Source organism: Sarcophilus harrisii, chromosome 1, assembly GCF_902635505.1.
Source record: "Sarcophilus harrisii chromosome 1, mSarHar1.11, whole genome shotgun sequence".
Classification (NCBI taxonomy): Eukaryota; Metazoa; Chordata; class Mammalia; order Dasyuromorphia; family Dasyuridae; genus Sarcophilus; species Sarcophilus harrisii.
In genome coordinates, this window is record NC_045426.1 from 55,157,680 (window position 1) to 55,181,347 (window position 23,668).

The following is a 23,668-nucleotide window of genomic DNA, read 5'->3' on the forward strand; positions in this document are numbered from 1 at the left end:
CCCCTACCCATACTCCTCCCCATATTTTCATTCCCATCTACCTCAATAATACTGCTCTGATCCTCCTGCACCCTACTATTCCACCGTGGCATAAAGGATCGTAGATTGAAAGCTGGAAGGTGCCTTAGAGTCTAACGTGCTCATTTTATGGAATGAGAAGCCCAGAGAAATTAAATGGCTGATCCAGAGTCTCATAATTAAGAATGTTTGAAACAGAATTCATAGTCCAGTCTTCCTGACTCCAGATCCTGCACTCCATTCACTAGACTTCCTGGCCTGGAGCCATCCCCAGTCCAGCTGCCACCAGTGATAACTAACTCCTTTCCATATAATACTTTTTCCATTTTTATGCAACTGGTCTCCCCATGAAAGGTGATGAATCCCCAGCTACTGCCTCCAGTGCCCTCAAAGAGTCTTTCTTTCCTGTTCTCCCCCCCCCCCCCCCCCTTTTTTTTTTTGCTGAGGCAATTGGGATTAAGTGACTTGCCCAGGGTCACACAGCCAGGAAGTGTTAAGTGTCTGAGATCATATTTGAACTCAGGTTCTCCTGACTTCAGGGCCAATATTCTATCCACTACTCTACCTATCTGCCCTTTAAGGCCCCCTTTCTTTTTCCCTTTCTTTTGTCCTCCTCATTCAGTTAAGTCTCCTTTGAGGGGGTCTGCATCCCCTACTATCATCAAGTCCAAGTCTTTTGTCTCGGGTACCTAATAGTCTCCACATCATTATCCCTCTTTTCTCTCTCTCTTTTTTTTTTAATAGCCTTTTATTTACAGGATATATACATGGGTAACTTTACAGCATTAATAATTGCCAAACCTCTTGTTCCAATTTTTCACCTCTTACCCCCCACCCCTCCCTAAATGGCAGGATGACCAGTAGATGTTAAATATATTAAAATATAACTTAGATACACAATAAGTATACATGACCAAAACATTATTTTGCTGTACAAAAAGAATCAGACTCTGAATTATTGTACAATTAGCTTGTGAAGGAAATCAAAAATGCAGGTGTGCATAAATATAGTATCCCTCTTTTCTCAAGAAATTAAGTACCTAACAATATGCCCTCATGTTTGAGGACTTAAGCATACACATTGATGTCATCTTGAATGTTTGGGTCTCTCATTTCATCTGCCTTCTCAACTCCCGTGGCCTCAGTCTTCATCCTTCCTTATCTGCTCATTGGGATGGCCACGCATTGGTCAGCACCATCTCCTAGAGCTAGCCTAGCACCTGACCTAGAATCTTGAAGTTATTTTCTCTAATCATAACCTCCTACCCTTCCATCCCCTCTGCTTCATTTCTCCTACTTTTAATTCTCACTTTGTCTCCAATCCTCCTTCTCCTCCTTTTTCTTCGAGTCTCACCTCTTCTCGGCATTCATTTCTACTATGCACAAGCTTGATGCTATGGTTGACTAGTTCATACCTCTGCCTGCCCGTGAATCCCGGGCTTATGCTTAGTTACAATCTCCCCCAGCTTACCCTCACCATGCATCTACTCTGCTTCTATTCTGAATACTGCACACAATAGAAAAAAAGCCACACAATCACACCAACTGGACCCAATGCAAGCACTATCCAACCCCAATCAGTCCCTAAAACTAACCTGGGGAGGAAAGGAGGCTATTAACCACGAGTTCCCTCTTCTTCCAGCTCTTCACCTTACTCAAATCTCTTCTCTATCATCCCTTATCTTCTTGTTCTTTGCTCCATTTTCTGAAGAAGAAGCTAAAGTCAGCTTCCATACTTGTGCCCTTGAGCCCACCTTCCAATTCCTCTGGGAGCATGTCATCTTTATTTCTCTTTCTGAATGTCTCTCTCCCCCTTCTCCTTCTCTCTCTTTTCTCCCCTCCCTCTTCTTTCCCTTCCTCTCCTTCTCTCCCTCTATCTCTCTCTATGCTCTCTGTCTCTCTCTTTCTGTGTGTCTCTGTATCTTTGTCTCTGAATGTATCTGTCTCTTTCTGTCTCTTTGCCTCAGTCTATTTCTGTCTCTCTGTTAATATTTTTGTTTCTGTGTCTGTCTTCCTCTTTGTCTTTCTGTCTCTATCTCTGTCTCTCTCTGCCTCAGTCTATCTGTTTGTCTGTCTTTCTTTGTTTCTCTATGTGTATTTCTCTGTCTCTCATGTTTAATATATGTTGTATTCATTGGTTCTTTTCTGCTGTCCACAGACATAGATCTTCCTCATCCTTCACTGAACCCTGCTATTCCTTAATTGATCTCCATCTCTTCTTCCCTTCAGTCAAAATGAGGCATCTATCTGTTAACTCCATTTCATCATTTACTTCTACTATATCTCTCCTTGCAATCTGACTTTCCAAACTTCTATTCTGATGACACTTTTCTCTCCAAGTTTACCAGCAATCAATTTAACAGATAAATTCAATGACTTTTTTTCAGTCCTTAGTCTGCTGGAGCTCCATGCAGTTTTCAACATTATAGAACACCCTTTCCTCCTGGCTATTCTCTATTTCCTTGATGTGTATGACCTTCTCTCCTGGTTTTCCCACTTTTTTGACCATACTTTCTCAGGTATGGTAGTTGTTCCAGTTCTCAAACTTTTTTGTGGATTTCTCTGTATTCTTTCTGCCTTTCTCTTTCTTTGTGTGCCTCTCTATCTCCCTCTGTGTCTCTGTACCTCTTGCCCATAAAATGTAAGTGGCCTCCAAGGTTTTCTCCCCTAAGTTCTTTCTCTTCGTCTACATTTTCTTTCTTTCTTTTTTATGCTAATAGCTTTTTATTTCTTAATGGTCTTCAATTTCTCTTTTGATTATCTTATCAGCTCTTACAGGTTCAATTGTCTCTAATCAAAAGACTCTCAGATCTCTAGCCCTTGTCTTAATTACCATATTCATATCATTATCACCTGCTCCAGATCTCCCCTTGGATGTCCCATTGGTGTTTCAGATTCAGCATGTCCAAAATAGAAGTCATTATTTTCCCTTCTGTAAGTCATCGCTGCTATAAACTAAAACCTTCCCAAGGTCCCTCCACTCTTCCAGGTGCTCAGATCCACAGTATGAGAGTTATCCTTGGCTCCTTCCTCCCTGTCACCCTCTACCCAATTACTACCTCCAATTGATTCTGACCCATATCCCTTCCTTTCTCCCCATCCTCATTATTACTGCCCTAATTCACTCTTGAGAGCTCTTATCCAAACTATTGCATTAGCCTTCTTGTGGGTCTTCTAGGTTCCAGGCCATTCCTCTGCAATCATCATCTACAAGGCTCCCAAAATAATCTTCCCAAGACACAAACCTAACCCTAACAGTCACTTGTTTGAAATTGTCACTGGCTCCTTATTGCCATGAAGATAGAACACAGACACTCAGTATGCAACTTAAAGCCTTCTGCAGTTTCCAAACTAATTTCATATTACTTCCCTTTGTGATTTTTTTAGCCCAACTAGCCCACTAACCATTCCCCAAATCTGTCCGTCTATCTTCCATCTCCATACCTTTGACTAGGTCTTCCAGCATTTCTGAAATGTGCTCCTTCACCTCCAGCTCTCAGAATTCTCCTTTAAAATTCAATTCAGGTTCCACCTACTCCATGAAGCTCTTTGTTGTTTCAGTCATGTCTAACACTTCATGATTCCATTTAGGATTTTCTTGACATTGGTACTGGAGTTTTGCTTTCCAGATGAGGAAACTGAGGCAGACAGGATTATTGAATTGTCCAGGGTTACTAGTAAGTATCTGAAGTCAGATTTGGACTCGGGAAGATGAATCCTCCTGACTCTAGGCCTGGCACTCTAGTTACTACACTACCTGGTTACTCATCCCTGATCCCTAAAGATCAGTTCTCTTTCCTGCCTGAAATTACATTTTCACCTCAGTATGAATACTGAAATTATGGCATTATTCTAATTTGTACTGATTGAAGTATAATTATGTGTGTGTGTGTGTGTGTGTGTGTATAGATAGATAGATAAGAGAGATAGCTGTGAGATTTGGAGGCTGTATGGGAAGAATAGTAAGCAGACAAGTACAATTTGTCAATCCTAGGTATAACTATCATTATTATTACATGAAACAATGGATGCTTGACCTGTAATCAAGTACTAAGTCCTGCAGGAAACTTGAAGATTCCTGCGGGCTGGGGTAATCAGGGAAGGCTCCCCGGATGAGTTGGAACAGGGGAGAGAACACAGCAGAGTGTGGGAAAGAAGTGGAATAACAAGGGGAAAGGCCTCCAGCTGAGAATGGTCTTATGTTTCTGGGGACACTGAGCCGTCTGTCTGGTAGAAGGAGGGAGGTTGGGAGGAGGAGGTAGCTGATAAACATAGAGATGAAACCTTCCGGGGGTCCCAAGTCCCCCCCCAGAGGTCTCGTGAGCTGTTGGCCTTTCCTTTCTCTGCTCAATCCACAGGCACGTATGTACCTCCAGCAGCAGGGATCAGCCTGCACCCCCAGGAGTGGCGGCCCAGTAGGGTGAAGAGCAGCCCCCCTCCTGGGGAGCCCAGAAAGACCAGCTATTCCTACCCGGACGGGAGCTTCCCTGAAGATGAATGGGACAAGCCTACTAGGTCTGTAGGGGATGAGACTGTGGGAGGGCGAAAATCACCGGTGACTCTCTTGAGCCCACTTAGGATAAGGAGAGAGGGAGGGTGGATGAAAAAGAACATGGCCTTCTCTCTTTCCTGTTAGAAATCTAAGGCCCTCTCCAAGTCTCAGCCCCATGCCCCACGGGCCGAAGCCTTGGCAAAGGAGCTCGGCCCCTTGGGCAGCCAGATGTCAGCTCTGTCCCCACTTCCCCTGGCTGCCTCTGCCCTTGACCTTCCTGCTTCTCAAGGACTTGACTGTTGACTCCAAACTCTAATGGGCCTTCCCTTTTCCTCAGTCAGCCCCCCCCCCCTTCTCCACCAGAACCCAGGAATGAAGCGTTCTGCTCACCAGCGGTCCAATCCACTGTCACCAAGATATTTTGCCAGTAACGGTTCTAGGTTTGCCCTAAGCCATCCCCACTGTCCTGCTCACTTGGCCCTGTGACTCAGAGGAGAGGGATGTAGGGAAGAGGGCACTTGGTCCCACCACAGCTTGTTGTCTTCCCTTTCAGAACCAGGTCAGTTCTGTCCTTAGAGAATTATAACAAATCAAGCTAGGTTCTTTCCTGGTCTCGTGGGAGTTTGGGAACAGACCCAGACTGAAAGAGGAAAAAAGCCTCCATGATTTGAACTAGCATTCCTGACTGTCTTTTTGCCCTAGGGCACCTTATTTAATAGAGACTTTTAATTCTAGCTAGGATGGTTTAATGGGCAGAGTACTAAACCCAGAATTTGAAAGTCCTGAGTTCAAATCCAGCCTCAGATACTTACAAGCTCTGTGACCCTGGGAAAGTCCCTTAACTGCTTTTTACCTCAGTTTCCTCAAGTGTAAAGTGTGGATAATGACATAAACTACCTCCCAAGGTTGTCATAAGGATCAAGTAAGATAATAATTGTAAAGAGCTTAGCATAGCGCCTAGCACATAGCAACTGCTACAGAAATGTTAGTTATTCTTCTTATTAAAGCACTGTATAAATGCTAGCTAGCATTTATTATTATTAGCATTTATATAACAACTGAAGGTTTGCAAGGTATTGTCTCATTTGAGTTTCATAATAATCCTGAAAGGTAAGTGCTATGATTGTCCCCATTTTACAGATAAAGAAACTGAGGCAAATAGATTGAATAACTTGCCTGGAGTCACATAGCAGGAAGTATTGTAAGAGCACATTTGAATCCACATATCCCCAATTCCAGCTCTCTGCTCTTTGGCAGTCTGGCTGAAATTACAGCTCCCTTCCCAGAATAATGTTTTTGAATGCATAAAATAAGATTCATAGGATTACAAAGAAAACCAATTATATTGAAATACCGTTGTCAAAATATTTTCAAAAGAAGTTCATAATGTAAATATGTTTCACATAAAAAGACACTATTATAAAGAAATAAAATAATTGATTTTTTTAAAAAAGGAATTTTTTTTAAAAGAGGCTCATGGACCTTGAATTAAAAACTACTGTTCTAAGGAAATTAGACATGTATAGCTATTGAGTTTGGCTAAATTAAAAAGTTGTTTCCCCCAAAAATCCCAGCATGAAGTAGGGACCCAGAGAAAGCCATGGTCCAGACTGGCTTAAGTCAGAATTTCCAGTCTGTTGGCAGACCATCTCCTGATCCTTTCCTTCATACTCATCTCCATCCCAGGACCCTGCCACTCTGCCATTTTGTCTCCTTTTATTCTTGTCCATCCACAGTAAGGTCCTTTGGATATGTGCTCCCATTTATGAATTCAACCTGGACTTGTGTGAGAATAAATGTGTTCTATGACCTTGGGGCTCCACTTGGGAGCAGAACATAAATATTATCTCATTTGCTCATTAGCTTTCCATTTAGAGTTCTATGACAAAGGACAAAGGACAAAGGAGAGGTGTTTATTACCCTGAGCCTGTCTCCTGATAAAAAGAATTCCTCCCAAAGGAAATCTCAGCTACCCTTTACCCATCTCTGCCATTCAAACCTATTATTATTTGCTAAAAAGGGGATAACATGATTGGGATAACATAGGGAGATGAATATATGAAAAAGCCAGTGATTAGTGGTACTAACAGAACTTTAATTATTCCATATTTTCAGGAAAAAATTATGCTAGATGAACTCTTGAGCCCCTTCTAGCTGTGATACTCCCTATTCTAAGACCCTTTTGAGCTCTGACATTCACTTTCTCCTTTGTCTTCCTGCTTTACCCCCACCCTCTTATTGAGAGGCAAATGTTTTGTAAACTTTGTAAAACACTGTGCAAAAGTAATTATTTCATGGTTAGCATGGGCCAAAGTCCGGTTCTTAGCCGTGATGATGATGAATCTATGTATCCCCTAAGTCATGTACCCCCTACACAGATGCTTCGAGGGGAGAAATGTGTGTCCATTGACTCCAGGATGCAGACTGGTGTAAGCTAACTTTCAGATCACTGCAATGTTCTGGCCAATGCCTCCCAAGAGCTGTGTGAAAGCCATAGCAAAATACAAACCAGATGTTATTTCACTAAAGATTGATTTTTGGCTCCTCCGGTCTAAGTTGTTTCTCTTCCAGAAATCTGGGACCAGAGACTTAAGAATGGATGTTGCCAGGACCCTCTGGTGTCCTTTAGGTATCTGATGAGACCCAGCTGTTACCCCAAGGAAAGACTAGCTCCTGGCAACTTTCAGAATGAACAAAGAGTATATGTGTGAGCAGAGTTTTTGTATTTTGAAAGTGAAATGAAATTTGACCCAGGGCTTAACACCAGAGAGGGAAAGAGAAGTCCCTATGGCCACCTCAACCAAGAAAGCTCCTTCAGCAGCTTCTTACGGGAGTGTGGGTCACAGAAGCAATTCCTTTCTCATGGCTGGTTTTTTATGTGTTTGTTTTTCCACGTGGGTGGAATAGACTCCTTATGGGCAGCTTCTTAAGAATGAGACCTTTGGCTTAAAGGACCCCCTTATATTTCCCTAGCTATTTCAGAGAGTTGTAGGGTCCATGACCTCAAAACACCAAACTCTACCTCCTGCCCTTGGTGCCCCTAGAGAAAAATGAACTTGGTGTACACAATCTAGGGGTGAATAAAGGGGCACTTTTGTGAAGATATGACAAGGAGACTGAAAATAAGGCAGAAGCAAGCTTCCTAAAAAGTCAGAATCCTACAACATGATGTTTACAATAAATACTTTTTGAAGCAGAGAGATACACACAGAATAAAGATAAAAGGTCAAAGCAGAATATATTATACTTTGGCTGAAGTAAAAGGAAGCAGGGGTAGTGATCCTTATTTCAAATAAAGTAAAAGCAGAGATATGTCTAATTAAAAGAGATAAGGAAGGAAAGCATATGCTAAAGGGTATCATAGATAATGAAGTACTATCAATATTAAACATATATGAACCAAGTGGTATAGCATCTAAATTCTTAGAGAATTAGTTGTGAGTTACAAGAAACTAAATTAGTAGGGGATCTCAACCTCCCTCTCTCAGAATTAAATAACTCTAACCACAAAATAAACAAGCAAGAAGTTAAGGAGGCAAAAAGAATATTAGAACAGTTAGGTATGATAGACCTCTGCAGAAAGTTGAATGGGGATAGAAAGGAATATACCTTTTTTCAGTTGTACATGGCACCTACACAAAAAAATTGATAAAATATTAGGGCATAAAAGCTTCACAAATACAGAAAGATATCCTTTTCAGATCAATAAAAATTATATGTAACAAAGGACTATGGAAAAATAGACCAGAAATTAATAAGAAATAGACCAGAAATTAATTTACTCCTAAAGAATGGGTGGGTAAAACAACAAATCATAGAAACAAGCTTCTTTATGACTGGCTTCACACTCACCTTGTTGACAACTCAGTCCAATCTTTAGCCAAAAACTTGCCATGGAATTTAATCAATAGGTATGTATTATTGACTGTAGATAGAATTAGAAATGTATGAGGTATTTCAATAAAATGGATACACATTTTAGTAATCAATCTTTCACGAGAATATTAGAATATTGAAGCTATTGTATTAAAAAAAGTCAATGTTTAAAATATTTGTCATTACCTTCTATTTAGTATTGCAGACAACACAGTACTTTACTCTGGAGTACTTTAAGAATATTTAAGTACTCCAAAAGATTCATGATTTTATCAGTAAGGATACCTCCATCAATGGAAGTCCTATGATCGATGTGTCAGTCCTAATGAGTAATCGTGGCCAGAATAATTCATCACCTGATGGACAGCTTTCTAATAATGAGACTATGAGTTTAGTGAGCCTAGTCCTAAGCTGAATTCATATTAAAAACTGCTCAGTAGGCTCTGTCAGAGTTCATGTTCATTGAGAGATCCCCATAAGATGCATCAACAGAACTATAACTAAGGTGGGGCAAACGGGATTTTGTACCTGGATGCCAAATATAGGAGGTGCTGTTAATCAGTTAAAATAAAAAGCTGCCCATGGCAATGATAACCCACCCATATTCAAGGTGAACTGCTCCCCGATCTCATAATATCCTATGCTTTCTCTCCTGTAGGTCTCTGGGTCTCTATTTCTTTGCCATGAAATAATGTCCCATCACCCTCTACAAAGGAATTCTTCCTTAAAAATTAATTTGAAAGCATATTTGCCCCAGGAAAATTTGATGCTGTTTGTCCCAAGACTAAAATTAAGTCAAAATTAAAATCAAAGTAGGCCTTCAGTGGTCATCCTCTTCATGATTATCATGGAACCATGAAACACATATTATAATTAGATTTCAAGTTCATGACTCCAATGTTGTCATATCTTCAGCCATATTCTCCACTTTTCAAACTATAAAATCTCAAGAATATTTCTGACATTTTGAACTTCAACTTTTTTTACCCATTTTGTAGATGGTAAAATCAATTATGTGACACATTCTTCGTGATCAAAACCAACTAGTGATCTTACTCTATAACAGTCTGAATAACAGTGGTTAAATTTCCATGTATATTTGCAAGGTTGAAAGTTGAAACATTAGTTGAAAGATGGACTAAGAATGAAGAAACCTGAGTCTTAACCCTGACCGCCAAAAATGTGATTTTGACCAACTTATTTCTCTTTTATGGGGAAATGCATGTTTAGTCATCAATACAGTGAAGAGGCTCCACTAAATGATTTCTAAAGTCCCTTCTAGCTCCAATATCCCATTTCTGTTGTCCTATATTCTAAGTTTATGTCTGGACCTGATATCATATGTTCTAAAGTATCTCTGAACTCTTTTAACAGTTTGTGTTCTAAGGCCCTATTCAGTTTTGATGTATATTCTAGAACCTCTTAAAACTTTTATGTTCTATGTTCTTTGATCCCTTCCAACCCTGACATTCTCTACTCAAAAATCCCTTTCAGCTCTTGACATTTTATGTTCCAAGGTCCTGAAGCTCTGAAGTTTTATGTTTTAGGGTCCATTCCAGCCCTGATATTTTATGTTCTCAGGCCCCTTTCGGGTCTGACATTTTATGTTTTAAGGTCCCTTCCAGCCCTAATATTTTATGTTTTCAGGACCCTTCTAGGTCTGACATTTTATGTTTTAAGGTCCCTTCCAGCCCTAATATTTTATGTTTTCAGGACCCTTCTAGGTCTGACATTTTATGCTTTAAGGTCCCTTCCAGTCCTAATATTTTATGTTCTCAGGCCCCTTCCAGGTTTGACATTTTATGTTTTAAGGTCCCTTCCAGCCCTAATATTTTATGTTTTCAGGACCCTTCTAGGTCTGACATTTTATGCTTTAAGGTCCCTTCCAGTCCTAATATTTTATGTTCTCAGGCCCCTTCCAGGTCTGACATTTTATGTTTTAAGATCCCTTCCAGCCCTATTATTTTAGGTTCCAAGGTCCCTTCCAGCTCTGATGTTCTATGTTCTAAAGTCCCTTCTGGCTCTGATGTTCTATGTTCTAAGGCCCCTTTCAGCTCTGACATCCTGTGTTCTAAGGCTCCTTCCAGCCTTGACATTCTATGAGTCTAAATCACACCGTGAATACATTTTATTGAAACACTCAGAATTTGTGTGTCTGGTCAAAGGCCACCATTTTCTATTACATCCTTTCTGTTATTGAATCATTGGAGACCTACTATGTAGTTACCATTTTTCTCACCCTGTCTGTATCCTTTGTGTTTTTCTCTCTCTTCTCAGGTGTTCTGTGTCTCAGCTCTCAGCCCTGTCTCATCCGCCCTTGTACTAACCAGTCTCTGAAGCTCCTGGTTCACCCATAATGCATCATTTTTTTCCTTTTCACTTCTCTATTTCACCAAAAAACGTCCTCCCAAACCTCCAGTGTTCCTTCAGGCATATTTTTGTTTTTTTTCCCTCTTGAACTTGACATTGCTACACCAACTTCAGGCATCCTCTGAAGGGGCCGGTTGCCCTGGTAGTAAATGCATGAAGGTTTTGTATTTGGGACTCCCTTGCCTGATGAAAAGTTCATGTTGTTTGCTTTTGTATATGAAGACTCCTCAAGTCTCTGCTTTGCTGGCGGTCCCCGCGAGCTAGGCTTTCTGGCTTCCGTCCTCTCCGAGAAGAGCGAGCGCTGACAATCTTTGGTTCCTACGTTACAACAGATTCCCCGGCCGCCACAACGGCCCGGAGCCCGCTCACGAGGATAATTTTTGGCGTGTTTTTGGAGAAGCTCTGGAGGACTTGGAAACATGCGGCCAGTCTGAGCTTCTGAGGGAGATTGAGGTAAGTCAGAGCCTTTAGGGTTTGGCATTGGAGGACTGAAAGGTGAGGGGCTGGTGATCTATCTGAGGCCCCTGGGGAAGCTTTGGTGGGTTAGTGCACATCACAGTCAAATAGGTACTATCTAGCACCATGGAGAGAACATTCAGTGGAACACTGGATGGAAGAAGGGAACACAGATACACAAGGCAACTTTGAAAATTACTTGTTGAATGTTTTATATGGTGGAAGAGTCGGAAACTTGCCTCTGAGCCCTTTCTTGCTTTAGATATAGGATCCTAAGAACCTGTGGGGATGAGGATGAAGAAAAGGTCATTCAGTGCATTTGATGATTAAGATATTATTGATGAACTTCAAGACAGAAGTTTAGTTGTATAAGGAAGTTAAGCAGTGAACTATTATGGAGCAATAAACTGAAAAGAAAAGCAAGCAAGTTTTACAGATTCACAGTTTCATGTACAGTCTCTCCTTCTATCCTAGAAGTATTCATTTTATTTGATGTTTGTTAATACCAATAAATAAATAAACAGAACCACAATATATTGTACCAATAAGTAAATGAATAGAAATAAAATGGAATTTTAAAAAGAAGAGTAACTGGAACTCAGAAGACCTGATTTGCATCTAGCTACCTGTGGAACCCTGGATTTTAGGACCATTGAATCGTAGACTCAGAGTTAGAAGATACCTTGGGAGATCATCCAGTCTACCATTGTTTTGTCCTAGGGGATCAGTATTACTCTCTTTCTCTTTCTGACTCTCACACATGCCCACATATACACACACATGTACACACACACAAACACACACTTTCTCTCTCTGTCTCTATTTCTCTCATACATGTACACACACACACACACACACACTGAGGATCACAGGATTTATAACAGGATTTAAAACAAGAAGAGATCTCTGTGACTTTCTAGTCCATTTTATAGATGAGGGATCTGAAGGCCAAAGTTATGATTTGTGTCTGGATTTCATAAATAGTAACAGATGGAGACTAGATTCAAACTGTCTGATTCTATACACAATCTACTTTTGTACTTACTCTCTTTGATATTCAGTTTTGTCCTCTGTAAAATAAAGAATTCAAGCTTAGATGATCTCTCAAGAAACTCATTTCCACTTTTGTGTGTGTGTGTGTGTGTGTGTGTGATACTACTCTTCAGATTTCCCTAGAACTAAAGACTAAACACACTCATCACAAAATAGACTTAAGTAGAAATGATTTGATCTGTCAAACTTTATATGAACAAATCAGGATTAGCTTATTCTCCCAAGTGCCTTAAGAGGCAATACAAAGACTGGCAGGGCTTGAGGCAGAGAGAGAGCCCCTGTTATAGGGCATCCTCTGGGAACATTCCAAGTATACAGTGTGACAGAGTGACCAATGAGCTGGCTTTAGGATTGGAGCATCTAGGCTTGATTCCCAGCTCTTAGTTATATCCTTGTAACTTTGAGCAAATCTTGCCGTATCTGAGTCTCAGTTATAAAATGGGGAAGTTGAAATAGCTGACCTCCAAGGTTCTTACCAGTTCTAAATCATGATCATTTTCAATCTTCCCGGTGATAACAAATCATGGGCCTTAAATATAATTTTTCTCCGAGACCCATATCCATTCAGGGAAAAATCTGCTGACTGAAGTAGAGGGTCTAGCTGGGGAATCCTAATTTTGGTCCAAGAAATATATGACTACAAAGCAATGACATTAGTCTTTTTGGGGGGATAAAGTGGGGGAGGGTGAGAGGAGATTTTAAATTGTCCCTGAAGGCAATTACCAATGAATGTGGTGACTCAATTTTCCTTCACCCCTCATATCTAGTTAAAGATCAATCTATATAGTTTGGCTAATGGATGTAGGTAGTGGTGATATCATTGACACACACATGACAGCTAAAAGGGAGTGAGGTAATAAATTTCATTTCTGGAGATAAGTTGGTGAGTTTGGGTTGGGTTATGTTGAGTGTGAGTTGTCTACAAAGCATCCAAAAGGAGATTCCCCAAAGGAAGCTGGAAATACAAGACTGATGACCGGGTTAGAGACCCAGATTTGGGAACCTGCCAATGGATGAATATGGAAAGCATAAAAGGGGAGAATATTTTCAAAAGAGAGCATGTAAAGAGAAAGAAGAGTAAAAGCTTGGTGTAACCTTGGGGGAGCACTCACATTTAGGGGTCAAGTAGAATATGAGATGTTAAAGAAAACAGAGGAGTGGTCATTGGTATAGGAAGAGAACCAAGGGGAAAGGAAGTGACATGGAAGTCAAGAAAAAATTGTGTTTCTAGACTGAGGGATGGTCCACTGAATACAATGGTGAACTTGGAGTCAGGATGATTGAGTTCAAATATGGCTTCTCATTTATTAGCTGTGTAACCCTTAGGAAATCACTTAATCTTTAAGATCTTCAGTTTCCTCATCTGAGAAATAGGAATGATATTTTTACTACCTACTTTATAAAGTTGCTTTGTAACCTTAAGACTATTCATAAATGAGAGCTATTATTTTTACACTCCACCTGAGGAAATAACATATATGTATCATTGCTGTTCAGTCATTTCAGTCATGTCTAACATGACTGCAGGTCATTGGCAAACCACTTCAGTATCTCTGCCACGTTATGGTTTCTGTGGCAGAGATACTGACGTGGTTTGACATTTCCTTCCCTGTCCCATTTTGCAGATGAGAAAACTGAGGCAAACAGAATTAAGTGACTTGTCCAAGGTCACATAGCTAGTGGGTGTCTAAGGCAAGACTTGAACTCACAAAGATGAGTCAGCTACCTCCAAGTCCAAGTGCTCTATGCATTAGGCAGACTGTATATTCAATAGAAAGATAAGGGACATCAGGGTGGGCTGGAAAAGCTGAAGAAAGCTTCTGGGGGAGGTGGGGAATGAGGGATGGCTAGGATTGGGGATGAGAACATGATAGTGATAGAGATTAGACCTGTACTTTCCTTTATGTGGGGGACTCCCAGATAGGGAAACTCTTCTCCCAGTGAGAGGTGACACCTTCCCTGCTACTTCCAGAGTGTCCCAAGGCCATCCAATCAGATCATGGAGGAGGGAGGGTTAAACTCAGCTAACCTCTTTGATCTAAGACCGGCTCTCCGGTCACTAAGTCACAGTGCTCTTCCTAGTCAGAAGCAGCCTTCCAGCAACGCAGCCCGAGTTTCCTGTGGCTGGGTCCAGGCTACAGCCTCCTGGGCACTCAATCATCAAGGTTATTTGGGGATGCTGAGGCTCAAAACACATTAGTCAGAATGGCGCCCATGCTCAGATTAGATCTGTGAATCATCTTCTCTAGGTTACTGTGAGTCACATTATCACCTCCTCTGGGACCTTATATACTGAAATGCTTATAACTGAAAGAAAGAAAGATGAGGAATCTTTGGACTCCCCCATTTCCCATCCAGAATCTTCCCCGAGGCCCTTGACCTGCCAAGAGGATTAAATAGTGACAATAATTTAAAGTGTTCTTCCTCCTGAGGATGGCTACATCTTCAATTCATGGATTATTGTAACTCAAGGGCCTGTTGGAAATGTCTAGTCCGATTCTTTATATTAGACATGAGCAACAGAATCTAAGTCAGGTGGGCCAATGGTTAGAGCAAGAGGTCAGGGAGACCTGAGTTTTAATCCTTCCTCAAATACTCACTAACTACATGGCACTGGTCAAGTTACTTAAATTCTCTATTAATTTTTTTTTATCTGTAAAACAGTATCTATTTTACCAGGTTGTCAACGGGATCAAGTGAGTTAGCATAAGTAATGTGTTTTCCAACTCTTAAAGGATTACATAAATGGACTACATAAAAGGACTAAATATAAACTATATTAAATAAATTATTGTGATTGTTATTGCCCAAGTTCTCCCATGTGGTAAGAAACAGAACCAGAATTCAGGTGTCCCAACAGCCAATCCATTGGGCTTTCTACCATATGGTGTAAAAATCCTAAATGAAAGAAACTTCCATGGCAGAATATGGCAAACACTCTGGTTACTGGGCCTAGAGGCATTTTCCAAGGGATCATTCAATCCAAATAAGCTAACTCTTATCAGTCCAGTCCTGAATCCTGCCATTGACCTGGCCCTCTAGAATTTCTAATGTCAATATGTTTAAATTTGTCCTCCATTTTAAGAAACTTAGATCGATATTATGAGAGCAGGAATGGACCATAGAGGTCATTTAGTCTAACTCTGAGAAAGCTGACTTGTTCAAAGTCACACAGCTGTTGAGTGACCGCTCAGGCACAAGGACCTGGGTCTTCCCTGGGGCAGCTTTTATAAAATGCCAACCTTAACCTCTTACTTTACCTATGAAGGATCCCTCACTTTATCCAATGAACCCCGCGTTCCCTTTCTTCCCTATTCCTCAGCTGGGTTTTGCCCTTTCTGGATCTGTCCCAGTGTAGGAATTACACTATTCCAGTATCATTTGACTGACTCACTGTTTCTCCACAGGCTTCCATCATGACAGGGAATGTGCACAGCTTGGGCCTAGACAGCAGCCCTGTGACCTTGGACCCATCGTCAGGGTCAACTGGACGAAGTACCTGGTGGAAAGGAACCTTCCAGCAGGGCACTCGGGATCCAACTGAGGGCCACGTGGTCCCCACCAAGGCAGCCGAGGAAGGCTTGAAAATGCAGGCAGTCAAGGAGGAGATGCTGGAAATCATGTCACCAACTCCTCTCGAATTATACAAGGTGAGTATCTGGTCCCGGAGTAGAGTCATTAAGCCCTGAGGTGACCCAGAAGGTAGACCACTAGACCAAGAATCAGAAAAAGACCTGAGTTCAAGTCCAACCTCAGACACTTCCTGGCTATGCAAACTTGGGCAAGTCTGTCTCAATTTCCTCATCTGTGAAACTGAGATAATAATGACACCTACCTCCCAGCTTGTTGTGGGGATCAAATATTTGATAAGTACTTTGCAAACCTTAAAGTACTTTCTAAATGTTCGCCATTACTATTATTATTATTAGTTGTCATTGTTATCTGAGCGCAAACTCCAGTTATATGAAGCTATAATTGGATCACTCTGAAGAATGAAAAAAGAGATGGAGATGGAATGGGATGAAAATTTGAAAATCACTATCACCAAATAAACCAAACAATGATTCTAACATTTTGGATAATAGAGTCACGAGACTAGAACATGGGGCCAAAACTAATAGGATACAACTTAATAAGAATCAATGTACTATCTAAACTGGGGTTTAAAAACCTCAATATCCTAAATAAGAATTGAAGGAGGTATGGTTAGATTGCAGTTCATTTCAAAAAGGACCTTGGAATTTTAATTGACTATAAATTCAGCATGAGTCAAGAAGAAGGGAAAAAGCATTTTTAAAGTCCTGTTATTATCCATATTTTGAAGTTGATGAAACTGAGGTAGAGATTGTTTTGTCCAAGGTTACAGTTACTTCAGTGTCTAAGGCCAAATTTGAATTCAGGCTAGGATCAACACTATCTACTGCACCACTCACAAGCTTCATGTGGAGGCCAGAAAAAGTACTGCTACATGAGGCTGAAATGAGCCACGAAGCCCACATCTAGGGGAGGGATTGTCCTGAAGGCCAGATTATAGCATACTGTCTTGGTCAGACCATCCTAAAGTATTGTTTCCTCTTCTGAGGTTAATATTATAGGAAGGAGATTGGCAAGTTGCTGAATCACAAGAGGAGGACCTCCATGATGGTTGAATGACCCTTAATCATGTTGTATGAGAATCACCCAAAGAAACTGAGAAAGCTTAGCCCAAAGAAGAGAAGACTTAGGGGAAAACATGATAGTTCTCTTCAGGTGTATGGAAGGCAGGGATGTGAAACAGTGTTAGACCAAATTTCTTCTGCTTGACCCTAAAGGGCAGACCCAAGGCCAGTGGGTGAAAATGTAGACTTACTGTGATGAAAAACTTCCTAAAATAAGAGTGATCCAAGAGTAAAATAGGCTACCTCAAGACTTCCTGGGGTCCTTGTTTCTAGAGGTCTTCAATAAAAGTTTGAATGAATTACATGCTGGGTAGAGACTTCTTGCCCATGTTTGAGTTAGGCCAGGCGACCTCTGAGGTCTTGTCCATCTCTGGGATTCTGGAACTCTGGACACTGACCATGTGCTTGTCCCAGGGCTAGAATCAGAAGTATGAAGCATGGTTCTTACCCTTAGGACACCTCCAACTTGGTTGAAGAAACAGGCCCTATGAAATGGAGAACATTAGCACACATTTGTGACAAATGACAAATAAAGCAGTAAGTCTGATAGGAGCAGAATAATCATAATGTAAGGTGATCAGATGAGATGTATACATAGTATTTTGTGAAACTTATTGAATGATATAAATTTATTTTTACCTCTAAGGTCGTTTTCATGGTTAAATCTCATGAGCTAGCACAGTCAAGGAAGGTTTCCTGGATGGCTGAGCTTAGAATGGTGGGTAGGATTGGGTCAGAAGAAGAATATTATTGTGGGGGGGGCATGATATAACTGTAACAGCCTCTAAGCATCACAACTAGAAGAGCATGGTGCCATTTTTCTCCTTTCTAGTCTTTCCTGGTCCCTAAACAAATAGGCTAAGTGCATGTGGGAGGAGATCTGGCAGCTAGTTACCAAACCCAATTTTAGGACAATTACTTTTAAATAAAGAGGTCTTTCACAAAGAAAGAAGGATAAACTTTAGAATGGGGATGGGACTGCTGAAGTGTGAGACTTTCTTCTTCATTGGTCAATGACCTGGTTTCTGCAGGGGAGTAGAACTGTTTGTGAAGCACATTTTGAAACTAAAAATGACCCCTTCCTGCATGAATGCTCTTCCCAAGAGAACATTGAGAAGATTTCTAGTTTTGTACAAAGACTAGGAAGAACATTGAAAAAAACAGTGATCAAAGATGTGGTAGTGAGCTCACTTGCTCAAGACAAATACATCTGTTGGTCTCTTTGTTTTTGCAACAGCTATGACTGGATGACCTCCCCTAAAATTTGCCTGATTAGGGTCATAGATTCAGTAGTGGAAATTTAAAGTCATGTAGGGCAATCCTTTCATTATACAGATAAGGAAACTGAGGCCAGAAAGAGCAAAGCGACTTGCCTAGCATCATGCAAGTTGCAAAAAACAAGCCTAGAATTTGGACCCAGGTCCTGTAATTCCGTATTTGTTGATCTTTTTACAAACCACAGTTAGGGTATGTATTTAGCAGAAGGTTGTTAAAAGCCATGAAATTCATTTCAGTGGAGCCCAGAGTAATCTACTAGGGTGTAGGTAAGTGAGACCAAAACTGAAGCTGACCAAGATAAGACAGATCTCTTTGAACACATTGTCCTTTAGATTGTCATTCAGTTACAGCCATGCTTAAGGGCCAAGGAAATTCAGGGTCGGGATAAAGGAAACCTCTTCTGAGAATGGCACTAAAAAAATCTCATATGAAAGAGCAGGCAGAAAAGACGGGTATGGTCCAGTGAATCTGTCATTGTTTTTCCTTCTTTGTTATTAATTTCCTTTTTTGTTATTAATATGCTTTGTTGTTTTGTCATTTTTTAGTCGTGTTCTACTCTTTATGACCCCACTGGAGTTTTTCTTGGCAAAGATACTAGAGTGGCTTGCCATTTTCTTCTCCAGCTCATTTCTGTGCATTTTTTTAAAAAAATGTTTTATTGATCCTCTTTTTAAATTTACTCCCCCCCCCCAGTAAGTTCCCCTTTGTAATAAATATGTATGATCCAGAAAAACAATTTAATGCAACAACCATGTCTGAGAATAAAGATATCTCTCTGCATCTCGATTCCATCAGCCCTCTGTCAAGCAAAGGGAGATCTCATTCAACAATAGTTTTTTGAAGTTACCAACACTTATGACTTGGATCAGAGTTCTGAGAGTTTCCAATGTTGTTTTTCTTCATATTATTGTTGTTGTCATCATGTACATTGTTTTCCTGTTCTGGTCATTTCATTTTAAGTCAGTATAAAGAAGCTTTCCTCTGTTTCCTCAAATCCATCATATTTGTAAATTTTTTCCAAGTTTAAATTTATTTGTTTTAATACACATTGCTTTATAAATCATGTTGGGAGAAAAAAAATCAGAACAAAAGGAAAAAACCATGGGAGAGAGAGAAAAAATAAGCAGAAAAAAAGAAGTGAACATAATATGTGTTGATTTACATTCATTCTCCATAATTCTTTCTAATAGCATTTTCTGTCCAAAGTCAATATTTGTCATTTTTATTATGCAATAATATCCCATTACATTTATATGGCATAATTAATTTAGTCATTCTTCAAATGATGAGGACCTAGTAAAGGACCTAGATGTGCAAGAATATTGGTATGATTGATACCATGTGGGCAGAGAGAGAGAAAGGAGGGAGAGAGGGAAGGAAGGAAGGAAGGAAGGAAGGAAGGAAGGAAGGAAGGAAGGAAGGAAGGAAGGAAGGAAGGAAGGAAAGAAAGATAGACCTATCTGGGAGGGGAAGACTTTCAGGATTTCTGACCAAAACAAAAACAATTTCTATTTACATTCTCTTTGAGCAATAAGGGCCCAAACGATGACCCAGTGAGGCTTGGGCTGGGACCTATTTTTGGTCAATCAGTGAGAGCTAAAGTGTTTTGAGTTTAAGGCATGGGTCTAAGCTTCAAACCCTAAGATACTTTGGGATCAAAATCTATATTCCTTTGGGCAGAGCACTCACAAGTAAGAGTATGATGTCCTCTGTGGAACAGGAAAAGGGGAGGAAAGGAAAAAAAAAGAACAGAAAGAAGCTCTGTTGCCCAACTGGCCAGTCCCAGTTGAGGCACAGTGGGGCAGCTCCTATTCCTACTCACAGTAGGCTATAACATAGAAAAATATCAAAATCAGAGTCAGCCTTTCATCAGCAGGGGAGAACAGTTAAACCCAGAAGCAGTCTTTTTTATGCTTATTAATTCATCTTTGGAAGTCCCAAGGGGACATATATGGAGTAGTAGGAACAGGAGACAGACTCATTCAATCTCAATTGTCAACAAACCCAGAATTGGAGCTAGAACACAGTATGCTGAAAGACAGCTTCTTCCTCACCCAAAGCAGATTGAAGACTAAGCCTTCAGAAAGTGATGAGCCATACTTAACCGAGGGGTCTCTCTGGCCAGTGACCAGGCTAATGAGTAATGGTCAGAAGAATAGGATGAGGATAATATCCATGTAGCATATAGTTATTTATTGGTTCAGGGTAACACATTGCCTTTAGGACAAAATATCCCAATTATAATAGAGCATGTAGAAGGTCCCCTATCTAAAACTTTGCCATATGTAATCCATGAATAGCATATAATTGAATTTGGCCAATATAAACTTTACCTTTCCATCTTCAGACAATTATTAATTTGTGACCCTGGTCACACTATCTCAGTTTCCTCTGCTGTAAAATGGTGATATCAATAACCTACCTTGTAAAGTTATTGCAAAGATCAATTAAGATATTTTTGAAGTATTTAGCACAGTACTTGGCACAGCATAGTCACTTAATGAATGCTGGTTCCTTCTACCTACCTTAATTTGGACCATAATATTTTGACGAGGGAGAAAGTATAGCAAATGCTATAAATCCTCCCGTTCCCTTGGACTCTGAAGTCAGAATACCTGGGTTCAAATTTATTTCTAATGCTGAAATAGGCAAGTCATTTGATTTCTGCAACCCTAAGTTTTCTAGATTATAAAATATATTGTATACCTAAACATATAATATATATATATATATATATATATAAAACATTATATATTATATATGTATAACATAATACATATAGCTATATGATCCTATGGCATTAATCTACTTTTTGTAGAAACAGCTATGGACCAGACATGACCAAACCCAGTTGCTTTGAAGAACAAAGGAGGAGGATGTTTGGGAAAAGATCGGATTGGAGGGTACTTACATAAACAGAGCAATCTTGTCCAAGTGCTTAGGAAGAAGGCAAATAAGTTATTAATGCACCATAAGCTTTCATGGGTTTGAAGACAGAGGCTCCTAGACAAAAGATCTCTGAAACTGAGGAGACTTGAACAATAAATCAAAGAAATTCTCAATTTCTCCCCGTCCTCTCTTCTAATAAGGTTATTGTATGAGGTCTTGGGCCATATATAAAAGAAAAATTTTAAATAGTAGATTTTTTTGAATTATAAAAAATACATAGAGGTTTTTGTCCCCATACAAATGGGATTAAAGAGCTGGTCCCTTAAGACCATCTACTGGAGCAGAGCTTAGCTCAGTAAAGGAAAGCGAGAGCTAAGTGCTAGTCAAGTAGACAGTAGTGATGGGGCAAAGATCATCACTTACTGGGAGCAGAAAACTACAACAGGGCAATGATATGGAGGTACTGGACTGATTACAGCTACTGAGAGTGGGAGAGAAAAGCAAAAGGAAAGCTTCTAGTGCCAGAGACTAAAACTGTTGGATAATCTGGACTGTGATGGGCAGCTGGGGGATGCCCTAATGCACAGAACACTGAGCCTGGACTCATCTTTCTGAGTTCAAATCCTTGGGCAAATTACTTCATCCTGTTTTCCTCAGATGTAAAATGAGCTGGAGAAGGAAATGACCAGCTCTTTATCAAGAAAACTCCCAGTGGGGTCATGGAGAGTCAAATACAACTGAAAAAAATGACTCAACAAGAACAAGTAAATAGTGATAATAAGCCATAGAAGGAAGAAATCTCCTATAGGTGACCAAAGGAGTTTCTGGCATAAGAGTTACATGAACCAACTTAGGTGGTGAAATATGCAGTTTCATTAGGAGAAATTTTTATTGGAGAGTAAAAGGATATAAAACTGGGCATTGAAACTGAGACCAGATTGAAGAAAATAAAGAAGACTTGATTTTATTTTATGGGAAATTGAAACCACTGGAAACTTTTGAACAGGGAAAAGAAAATAATCTTTGATTTCAGTGAGATCCAGAATAGAAACTCTAAATAATTGCCCGTCTTTCCTTGAAGCATTCCCGAGGTCCTCCTATTGATCCCATGTTGCCACTCTCACCTTCCTCATAGTTGACTCTTTGGAAGGACCCAGTGAGTGAAGATTTTGGCTTCAGCGTCTCTGATGGCTTGTTGGAGAAGGGTGTCTATGTCAACATGATCCGCCCTGGGGGGCCTGCTGATCACTGTGGCCTCAAACCATTTGACCGAGTCCTTCAGGTATGGACCCTCAGAGGCCTAGGAGAAAGCAGGTAGCAAAGTGTGTGTGGAAAACTACTTCTACTTCTTTTCCTGCTCCTCTTTCTTTCTTTCTTTTTCTTTTTCTTCTTCTTCTTCTTCTTCTTCTTCTTCTTCTTCTTCTTCTTCTTCTTCTTCTTCTTCTTCTTCTTCTTCTTCTTCTTCTTCTTCTTTCTTCCTTCTCTATCTATTCTCCATCTCTATCTCTGTTTTTCTGTCTCTAACTCTTCTCTGTCCTCCTCCTTCTCCTCTTTCCTCCTTTTCTTCTCCCTATTCTCTCTCTCTCTTTCTCTCACCTTTTCTCTCCCTCTCTCTCTTTCCCTCTCTTTTACTTCTTTGTCTGTCTGTGTCTATTCTCTATCTCTGTTTCTGTCTCTAACTTTCTCTCTTTTTTACCCCCTCCCATCTTTCTCTTCTCTGTCTCTCTCTCTGTGTCTCTGTCTCTGTCTGTCTGTCTCTCTCTCTTTCACATCTCTGTTTGTCTCTGCCCTCTGTCTGTCTGTCTGCCTATGCTCTCTGTCTTTGTCTGTCTGTCTCTGTCTCTCTTTTTTCTCTTCTCTCCTTTGAGGAGAGATTGTCCTTCCTTCAAGCCATTGAAGATAACTGAGAATAACTTATTTTCATACAAAACAGTATGAGATACAACACAGTATACACTCAAAACAAAAATAAATAAAATACAGTTTCAAGGAGGGGAGTCAGAACGATGTAGATTTAGATCATTAAGTACAAAATAATAACTGGGAAGAAATGAGGAAAAGTCTTCTGTGAGGGGTCACCCTTGATATGAGCCTTAAAAAAGCTAAAAGTGGGAGGTGAAGAAGTTTAACATTCCAGGTATGGGGGAACAGGTTGTTCAATGAAATGGAAACACAAAATAGGATTTCTAGGATAGGGAAGAGCAAGTGGGGCAATTTGAATGGATTTTAGAGCCAATGAGTCAATGAGCATTTATTAAGCATTTACTATGTGCCAGGCCCTATGCTAAGTGCTAGGGATACAAAGAAAGGCAAAAAACAAATAAAAAAGTAAACATTCTCTGATCTCAAGGAGCTCACAGTAGTCTAAAGGGGTAGATAACATGCACACAATTATGTGTAAACAAGATAGAAAAAAATTAGATTAGAGATCATCTCAGAGGGAGGTCACCAAAATTAATACTAGAAGGACCAAATCATCAATTAATAAAATAAAATAAAAATTAATTCATTGTTATCCTTAAGTTCTGGTCTTTGTTTTATAGAGTGTATAGAAATTCTTGGAGAACCTTAAGACACT

At 40.1% G+C, this 23,668-nt stretch overlaps 1 protein-coding gene across 1 annotated transcript in view; it reads left to right on the top strand.

The window, feature by feature from the left end:
• GRIP2 (glutamate receptor interacting protein 2) overlaps positions 1-23,668 on the top strand; it is a 165,374-nt gene that overhangs the window by 135,341 nt on the left and 6,365 nt on the right. The window contains exons 20-23 of the mRNA XM_031964425.1: positions 4,377-4,533; positions 11,089-11,209; positions 15,673-15,915; positions 22,226-22,372. Of these exons, the coding sequence (XP_031820285.1) occupies positions 4,377-4,533; positions 11,089-11,209; positions 15,673-15,915; positions 22,226-22,372 (668 nt within the window). The remainder of the gene's footprint in view (positions 1-4,376; positions 4,534-11,088; positions 11,210-15,672; positions 15,916-22,225; positions 22,373-23,668) is intronic.